The sequence below is a fragment of the Branchiostoma floridae genome, chromosome 4 (genome assembly GCF_000003815.2).
Source record: "Branchiostoma floridae strain S238N-H82 chromosome 4, Bfl_VNyyK, whole genome shotgun sequence".
In the NCBI taxonomy this organism is placed as follows: Eukaryota; Metazoa; Chordata; class Leptocardii; order Amphioxiformes; family Branchiostomatidae; genus Branchiostoma; species Branchiostoma floridae.
The window spans coordinates 28,712,428-28,722,483 of NC_049982.1; the positions used below are offsets into that span (position 1 = coordinate 28,712,428).

At 44.3% G+C, this 10,056-nt stretch overlaps 1 protein-coding gene across 1 annotated transcript in view; it reads left to right on the forward strand.

Annotated features, from left to right (window-relative positions):
• Window positions 1-8,879, forward strand: part of LOC118415017 — an 18,707-nt gene extending 9,828 nt beyond the window's left edge. The window contains exons 3-13 of the mRNA XM_035819387.1: window positions 114-630; window positions 1,273-1,883; window positions 2,032-2,153; window positions 2,374-2,453; window positions 2,710-2,762; window positions 2,896-3,051; window positions 3,297-3,346; window positions 3,848-3,914; window positions 6,318-6,363; window positions 6,756-7,384; window positions 7,675-8,879. Of these exons, the coding sequence (XP_035675280.1) occupies window positions 114-630; window positions 1,273-1,883; window positions 2,032-2,153; window positions 2,374-2,453; window positions 2,710-2,762; window positions 2,896-3,051; window positions 3,297-3,346; window positions 3,848-3,914; window positions 6,318-6,363; window positions 6,756-7,384; window positions 7,675-7,842 (2,499 nt within the window). The 3' untranslated portion in view covers window positions 7,843-8,879. The remainder of the gene's footprint in view (window positions 1-113; window positions 631-1,272; window positions 1,884-2,031; window positions 2,154-2,373; window positions 2,454-2,709; window positions 2,763-2,895; window positions 3,052-3,296; window positions 3,347-3,847; window positions 3,915-6,317; window positions 6,364-6,755; window positions 7,385-7,674) is intronic.
• Window positions 8,880-10,056: the final 1,177 nt, after the last annotated feature.

Below are 10,056 nucleotides of genomic sequence, written 5' to 3' on the forward strand. Positions count from 1 at the left end.
CGACAGACATGCCCAAATGTAAACATGGTAATATTTGGTAGGAAGGTTGGGGTCAGGAAAAGAAAGGTCAAGTTTGATGGGTTTCTTAGGACCTTCTAATTCTAATTTTCCAGGATACTGAGCACAGCCAACTTCACCGAGAAGATACAGAGCAGTGCAACTGCCAGGGTGCCTGTAACTGTGCCATCTCCACTCCCAGCTCCCATCAACCAAGTCCGCCGAGGTGGCAAAAGTACCATCTGCCAAGCCCAAGCGTCTACCAGTCTAGTCCGCCGGGGTGGCAAAAGTACCACCTATCAAGTCCGAGCGTATTTCAGTCAAGTCCGCCGGGGGTTCAAAACTTCACAATGTCCAGCCCAAACTCATACCAGCCAAGTCCAAATGTTTCCACGCCAAACGATGTCTTCGATTTCAACGAAGAGGACAACCCCAAAGTACTGCTGTATGCTGCTCGAGAGAAGAGCCGCGATCAGTGTAGCGATAGCGACAGCGACCTGGGAGTCCACCGTTTGGAGTCGTCAGACGAAGACCCGTCGGATTTGTCGGAAACAAACTCCGAGCCTTTCGACAGCTCTTTCTACATCGAGCCACAGAGAACACCGATGGAAAGACCATCCAAGAAACGAACCGGTAAGGGCATCAACTATGTTTCACAGTGTCTTTATTGCAAATATCTATCAAACAAGGGGTGATAATGGTACGCATGCGGTGACATAGTGAATATTAGTCTGAATGAATACTCTGGATGTGGTGAAGAAGTTTGGATGATGGTCTGTCAATTTGAGCATAATGCAGCTAGACTTCTTCTACATGCTAGGCCACAATGACATAATTTTATAAATGACATCCGCACATTATTCTAGCCTCTTTTCCAAAAAAAAAAAACATTGCCAGAGGACCTGCTCTCCAGGGTAAGGGGACACATGCTCAGGGCATGGGACCACAGGTTTGTTCCCCTTTTAAACAAGAATGGCAATAAAATGTTATTGAAACGGTGACGATTGTCAGTTGTGACAGTCTTACTCTAGATTGGACGCACAAAGTCTATCTGGGAAAGAATGGACTGGATCAAGGAGGTTATAACCTCATTGACTGGATGTTAAGTTCTGTGCTTTAGCTGCATATTTTCGCTGGATTTTTTTGCCCTCCCATATTAGTTTTACGGTCTCTAGAGGATGTCACCTATAAAATTAAGTCAGTGTGACCATACATGTTGCATAACTAAAGTTGAAAATCCCTTCACAAAGTGAGTCCGTGTCTTTGATTTTGCAGGTGGGTCTGGCGGAACGGGAGGAAAACTTTTCTACAAGGCCGTGAAACGTGAAACATTGCACAGGGTGCTATCAATGAGCCCCTGCTGTCAATCAAAATGCTCCGGAAAGTTCAAATATCGGGACTTAAAGAAAAATAGGGAAACATACTTCGGCAAGGACGACGCAAAGGAGCGGTCGTCATGGCTCATTGACAAACTTGCTACCTTCGAAGACGATAGCAAAGTTAAAGGCACATTTTGCTTCAAAGCTAATGGAAAGACCATGTGTAGGAAAGCCTGGTGTAGGCTGTACGGGATCACAAAGAACGTCTACTACAGAGGGAAAACCGCCTACCTAAAGGGTCGCACATCAGCGTCGCAAAGGATTCGTCCCCGCCGTGAGAGGTCGCCGAAATATGTGAAGGCCATTGTTTGGTTCGGCATGTACGCTGCTACCCATGCTGAAAAAATGCCCCACAGGACTGAGATGTGGCTTCCATACAGGACACGAAGGAAGGGAATTTACCACCAGTACCGACAGGAAATGTCCGAGCAAATGGAGCCGTACTGTTCGAGGCAGACTTTCGACGACATGTGGAGAGAGAATTACCCTGACGTGATCATTAAAACGGTATGCGAAGCTTTTACTTTATCATTATCAATACAGACAATACAGATTAACACATTATCATTTACCGATGGTACTGGAAAGGTATACAAGACAAGCTTATTTCAGCAATACGAAGTGACCATACAATGCATTGTCTTTCTTCATGCAGTCCAGCCTGTTTACAAAGTGTAAGAAGTGCGTACAACTGGAGAGAAGGCTCGAGAAGACACGTGATCCAAGAAAGCGACAGGAGATTCAGGACCGGCGTCGTGCCCATCTTGGCCGACAAATGTAAGCGTGCCTATACAATTTACATAATTTTCATAAGCGAAATCAAAGTTTACATGCCTTCGACAAGAGTTACGTATTGAAAACGTCTGATGTGCATGGAAATTCCATTATCCAGCCGAAAAGAATCGTACAAATTTATTACCATGCCAAGCATATCAAATTTTCTCACATTTAATGGCATAGAATCCCAACACTTACCAGTTCAGTCGCTTTGTTACAGGCGTGAACGAGTCAATTATTACAGGAGAAGAGAAGCCGCTCGTCGAAATCCAAACCGATACCTGAGCCTTATTGTGGATGGTAAGTTTAAGGGATTTTATGCAAAAGACCCTGATAACACACTGCACTGAAATATACATGCTTTGTCGTCATTATGCAGTTTCATTTTTACATTTTTTTTCCGACGACAATTATACTGAAGCATGGTCAAGTTGACCAGAACTTCGATGTCAATTTAACCTGTGCAAACTAGCATTGAAAACCATATATAGTACCTAAATGTTTCATAGCAACTTTATATAAGCAGCATGATAATTTTTCTGCATTGGTCTTACAGGAATGGACCAAGCGAAGACGTATCTTCCGCATTTCGTTGGAGCAAGGTCAAAGGTAATTTTTGTGACGCTGTGTTTGGATCACAATGACAGCTTTACATATTGGGTCTACATTTAAGTGACTATTATGGTTACTACAAAACATTTGCTTTATCTTGTGAACCGCTGCGTTTTATTTCCTATTCCAGGACATGGAGGCAACAGACCTTATGAAGGTGCACGTGTCAGGCATGATCAGCCACGGACACGGGATCAAGGCGACGTTCACCGATTTCTTCGAATACAACCATGACAGTAATCTAACCATCAATCTGCTGTTAAAAATGCTGTTCCGACTGTCTAAGGTAAAAGTTGGTTTTACTACTCAATACGTTGCTGGTTTTACGTTGGAGATGATATTTGTTTCATAATTAGATAATGAAGAAGAATAGGCGGCCTATCCAGATGTATGTACAGAACAATTCTTCACTGTAAAGGGTCATTTTGCGGTCTTGGCCACGCGTCACATATTGCCTGTCTTTAAATTGTTTTTCGACTTCAGAAGGGTTTCTAGAGCAAAATCTAATGTTGTGCTCTTTTTACGTTTTAGCGAGGACCCTTGCCACCTATATTGTACCTGCAAGCAGATAACTGTTTCAGGTAAGTGTAATTGAGAGAATTGTGTTTTAATTCAAATCTAACACCTTTTTTTTAGGGTGTGTGTGTGATACCTTATTTGCCTTATATCACATTATACTAGCTACCTATCTGCTGCACATTTACGGAGCCACCCAGCGTACAAGGCACAGGTAACAAATATGCTACTGGCATCGTGTCGCATTCACCCTTGCGTCTGGCTCTTGTTAGAACGTATAGTAATACTTATATATGGTAGTATGAAACAGTGAGTTTTAGGAATCTCCTTCGCAGGGAGTTTTATCGCAACCGGGTTACGGCAAAACTTCCCTTTCTCAGCATAAAGGACCTTAGCTAATGTGAAAACATCGCAAATCTGCGCTCCTTAAAAAAACGCCATCGCTCACAAAGTCTGGGAAGGAAGCTAAGTTTTAATAATAAAATAGTGCAATTTTCATTACTGATATACCCATCAGTTACCGTGTTCCGTAACCTAGCTCATTTTGATTTATACCGTCTTTACAGGGAGAATAAAAACAAGTATATGCTTGCCTTCTTGGATCTGTTGGTACATCGTAAGATTTTCATGGAGGTAAGGAACCTTTCTACTTGTAGTTTGATTTACGTTGACGGTAATTCTTCAACTGCATTTTCGTAAAATATGGCAAAGGCAGTCTATATGTACGGAACATGTATGAAGCTTTAAAGATGGTAAATGTCATAGATAACAGGCACTTTATGCGACCAAGGAAGTTATTAATCTTGATAGCCTAATAGTATTAGAAATCGTACTTCTAACATAATTGTACTCCTTCCGCGTAAAAAAATTACCGCCGCACGGACCTGACAGCCCGATAGTTTTCACACGCCGGGCGGTACAGTTCCATACGCGGCGTGCACAGGTAGGAGTATTCCTAACATAATTGTACTATGTTAGGAATACGATTTCTAATACTATTAGGCTATCAAGATTAATAGCATTAGAATGTCGTGAAACGACTTGTACCTTGTTCAGAAAAGACTTGTACCTTGTTGCGAAAATACGTACCTTGTTGCGAACTGACGGTTGCAAACTGACATTGTTACGAAACAACCTGTAACCTACGGGAAAACCCGGCGCCACTACGCCGGAAACCACTTAAGCTAGCTAGGGGCACAACCCGCCGTACGTGCATTTTGTCCGTACGTTTTTATGGGAGGCCACGTCCGCCACGTATTCCTGAAAATGTGGGGAAAGACTGGCAAGAGCAGGGAAGGAGTACGTCAACGCACGTCACTCGCAAGGTTGCGCAAGGTATAAGTGGTCTGTACAAGGTATAAGTGGTCTGCACGCCACGCCCGGCTGCGAGCGGTTGCGTTCATCGTTCGTTGCGCAAGTGGTAGGTGAGTTGCACGTGCTTACAACGTACGGTCTCCGTGCGATTGCCACATTAACGTATGCAGGCCCTACTTACACGTGATGCTTACGTACGGTTTCCTTACTCACTCGCATAGTGTAATTGCGTGCATGTGCGATGAACGTAAGTTTTTCGGGGATTTATATATAGGATGACCTTTAAAGGTCCATCTTGGAGACGGGTTGGCAGTCTTTCGTCGACTCCGCTTTATATAATGCAGAAACCATGTGCTTGCCACGTGCGTTGTACGTGCGGAGCACCTGCTCCCTCGTTACAGTGCTTTGTGCGTTACAGTGTGCTGTGCGTTGGCATTCACAGGTGAACAAGTGTAACGCGGCGTAAGCACGGAACACGCAATCACCATGTACGCAGCACGCACGTGCGTTGTGCGCTCATTGGCTATATAGGTCAGGCGCGTCGCCCGTACTGGCACGTGCGGGGGTGAATCCGCAGCCCGATCGCAGGGAAAGTTCTGCATGCACTTAAATTTCTACGGCATGTCTGCGTGCTCCCAAATCCGTCGAATCCCCTACGTGTTCGTACGGAGACGGTACTTACCACTTACGTATACCAAAAGATTGCCCACGTTTTGGCACGTAGACAGCACGTATTTGCACGTACGGCGGGTTGTGCTCCTAGCTTAAAGGGCACAACACACCACACCTGGTCGTCAGCAGTTGCGTGAATCCGTCGTTGCGCAAGTAGTAAGTGAGTTGTACGTGCTTACAGCGTACGGTCTCTCTACGGTTGCTACTTTACCGTATACAGGCCGTACTTACATGTGCTGCACACGTACCGTTTCCTTGCTCGCTCTACGCGCTCTTCAGGCATGCCGCATGCGCGTCGCCCCTTGCCCGTACGGGGGATCGTACGGACTGAATCCACAGCCCGAACGCAGAGAAAGTTCTGAATGCACTCAGCGTGCTACGGCATGTCTGCGTGCTCCCAATCCCGCTGTATTTACGGATCTCAAAAGTCTGTCCACGTTTTGCACGTAGATAGCACGCAGTTACGCGTATGGCAGGCTGTGCCCTTAGCTTTTCTGGTTACTTGGCAATGGTGCTACAAATGGGCAGAACAGTCTGCTTTTTAATTCAAAATGCTGGCGTGATCAACTGTCACTGATCCAACCATACTTTTCTACCAGAGTGGGCAAGCACCTCAAACATTTAATTCTTATAATACTGTAAATGCATTTAATTTCGCGAGGATTTAATTTCGCGGTAGCGGGAAAATGGACTTTTCGCGGTGGTTTTAATTTCGCGGTAGCACCATGCACTGTAATCCCTTACTGTTATTGAAAAATGTTCGCGGTGGTTTTAAATTCGCGGTGAAGCGGCCGCCGCGAAAACCGCGAACATTAATCCACCGCAAACATTTCTGCATTTACAGTACTGTGACAATGTTTAGTCTCTCTCTCTCGCGCGCTCTCTCTCTCTCTCGCGCGCGCTCTCTCTCTCGCTCGCTCTCTCACGCGCTCTCTCTCGCTCGCTCTTGCTCGCTTTCTCCCTCTCTAATACCGTGATCATGTACATACGTTTGCAATTACAATAGTGTCTCTAATTGATAGTGATTCTTTTTTTTCCTCATTTCTGTAGGTGCAACTGTCTTTCTTATATGTTGGGCACACACACGAGGACATTGGTAAGAAAACGTTACTGTAAATGCATTTAATTCGCGGGGATTTAATTTCGCGGTAGCGGGAAAAAGACTTTTCGCGGTGGTTTTAATTTCGCGGTAACACCATCGACTGAAGTCTAATACCATAATAGAAAAATGTTCGCGGTGGTTTTAAGTTCGCGGTGAAGTGGTCACCGCGAAAACCGCGGACATTAATCCACCGCGAACATTTCTGCATTTACAGCACTTTGTCCGTAACTCCCCATTCCTCAGATATAAATGTATTAGGCTTTTCTACATGTAAACCAGTACAATCGGCACGTTCAAGTTTTGACTACACAAAACCCGACTCATACATGAATATTCGTTCTCCTGTGAACACCATATGATTACATTGTTCTTTCCTTTGATCACAGATCAACTGTTTAGTCAGATAGCTGACAAACTCAGACACGAAGAAGCGCGAACGCCCAAGCAACTAATGGAGAAACTCCCGGACGCGGCGGAGATGCGTGGGCTATATGATGTCCGAGGCTGGTTGGAGCCATATATTGTCGACATCAAGGGCCATTCCAAGGTTGGCTTGTTTCGGTTTCGAAACAGCAAAACGGTACCCGGTCGCGTGGACATGTTCTACAAACGGAGCCATGACCACAAATGGAAGCACAACAAGAGCGGCATGTTCCGCACAGACGACCAGGGCCGACCGGTTAGACCAACAGGAAAACCAAAGCTCTTACTGCCGGTCTTCGAGACGAGACAGATCAACATCAACAACCTGGCAACACAGAAGCTCCCGAAGTGGACGCCATACCTAGAGTCTCCGGTAGAAACAACTCAGTGGAATGAATTTTTCCAAGCCTTGAAGACCGCGTCCACAAGTAGACCTGATCGCATACGTTATGCGTTAGGAGATAGGGCAGGGTGGACACTGGACCGGCTGGCGCCATGTGACCCGACGGAGCTGGCTAATCGGGAAGGAGACGAGGCAGCCATCCCTGATGAGCTGGATCGCTTGTTGGCAGAGGAGATGGAAAGTACCGAGGTAAGGTGTTGCGCTTTAAAAATACATGTTAGATTAGCTACACACCGTAATTTGAGTATCTTTCTGTAATTCATTTTGATGTGTATGACAATATATTTATTCATTCGGAAATATGACATATACATTGCACAGACTTACAGGCAGCATGATATAGAAAGGAAGGTAACAGAACGAGAGGGAAGGAGAGAGGGGGAATGAATAGTCCTAAATGGTTCTATGTTGTAATGAACAATCATGTTCCGTTAGTCAGAATGTCGGACATTGACTGATCACAAGGTTATTTCAAACAGATTGTCGTTCGAGGAACAGCATTCGGGGCGAGGGGACGAGGAGAAAGAAGAGGACGTCCGCGTGGGGCCCGTGGAGGTGGGAGAGGATGTCCGCGTGGGGCCCGTGGAGGTGGGAGAGGACGTCCGCGTGGGGCCCGTGGAGGTGGGAGAGGCCGCGGGCGCTGCTAGAGCTATCTACATCATCTTTGTCATTTGATCTTTTCCCTGTTTTTCTTAGCTGTTAGATGTAGTGATTTCAGATATGTAAGTTGTTTCGATATTACACAGCATTAATAGCATTAGGAAAAGTGGCACACTACACTGAATAAGTCAATGTTGTACGTTCATGGACACTAGACACGCGTATTGGGTGGATGAAGAAAGTTCTATTTCCCGCAAGGAGATCCCGCACAGAAATCCAAATAGAACATGCAAATATCATATTAGAAAACATTTCTTGAAACACCCACTGCCATCATCGTACTACGATGTAATGTAAAATTTGTGTTCATCTCTAACGTTTTGAGATGTCACAAGAGGTATGTTATATATGAAAGGTAAAACATAGCGTAGCTTAGCTTTCCTGTTATTCTCTGATCCAACTTCGTGCATGTAGCCTCAGTGGGCATGCGGGTACAATAAACTTCATCGTCATGGACTATAACTCTAGAATATTGATTATCTTTACACATAGATGGAAACTACCATGTACTACTATGTACCACACTTAATGAACAAAGTATTGTACGAAAAGCGGCATAGGGTGGTCATTTTACCACACTTGTTTCACTAAAAACTTTTAATCTGTTCTGTTTTCCTTTTGGTAGGCATCAGAATCAAGAACATGTTTTGGTCATTTGCATGGAACTGATTATGCTAGAATGAATAGAAAAATCATAATGTTAATGTTGACATTATTTGTAGAATTATATCAGTTGAATACAAAACTATAACCTTTTATCGGACTGTTGATTTTTTAAATAAAAAGTTATTGCACCATGTAACTCCCATTCTTTTATAGAGAATCGCTTTTAGGAGGCTTTTAGCCGCGCTGACGAGGCTGTTAGTCGCGCTCGGGCAGGTGGCTTTTAACCGCGCATAGACAGGCGGCTTTTAACCGCGCTCGTATAGGTGGCTTTTAACCGCGCATAGACAGGCGGCTTTTAACCGCGCATAGACAGGCGGCTTTTAACCGCGCTCGTATAGGCGGCTTTTAACCGCGCATAGACAGGCGGCTTTTAACCGCGCATAGACAGGCGGCTTTTAACCGCGCTCGTATAGGCGGCTTTTAACCGCGCATAGACAGGCGGCTTTTAACCGCGCATAGACAGGCGGCTTTTAACCGTGCATAGACAGGCGGCTTTTAACCGCGCTCGTATAGGCGGCTTTTAACCGCGCTCGTATAGGCGGCTTTTAACCGCGCATAGACAGGCGGCTTTTAACCGCGCCCAGACAGGCGGCTTCTAATTGCGATCGGACGGGTGGCTTTTAACCGCGTTTAGCAAAAAAATCTAAGACTATGTGGACGCTCTTCTGGAAATCATTGATGTCTGCCAAAAATATTATGGAATACTCAACAGCTTCACTTTGCACATTTCAAGATCTTAGGGTTTGAAAATTGAAGCCGGAAAAAGGGAACAAATTGGATTTTCCCCTTTAAATTTGGATCGTGTTTTCTATAGTCGGCCAAATTATAATCTAACTATCGAAAATGACCACAAAGTTAATATTGCTGCATACTAAATCTATCACAAAACTAGAGTTCCACGAACACATATCTTCGCCAAATAAACCAGGTTTGCTATGTAGAATGATGCCTGTAGACATAAAAGTGTTACTCAGTACATTTTATTATATTTCAGCCATACATAGTATGGTGAAATATATTGTCTTCGTAATGTTTCTTCTTTCTTTCTTTCTTTCTCCTGTCAAATCTTCAAAGTGATTCATCTCCGCCGTTCCTGGACCGAATGACCTGAAATTTGGCACAGGGGTAGAATGGGCCGATACCTTGATGCCTTTTTCTCAGTTTTTTCATATCTGCCTCTAAAATGATTTTATTGAGATTTTTTGGTCAATTTTAGACCAAAACTGTATATTTTGGCCCCTGTACCCTGGTATTACAACCAAATGAGCTGAAATTTGACAGAGATGTGCCTTGATAATGCCCCCATATAAATTCGATAACACGTTCGGTGTACAGTACAACAAAATGCTTATTTTTGCGATTTTTTGACCAATTTTTGACCAAAAAAGGACACTTTTGGCCCCTGTACCCTGGTATTACAACCAAATGAGCTGAAATTTGACAGAGATGTGCCTTGATAAATGCCCCCCATATAAATTCAATAACACTTTTGGTGTACAGTACAACAAAATGCTTATTTTTGCGATTTTTTTTTA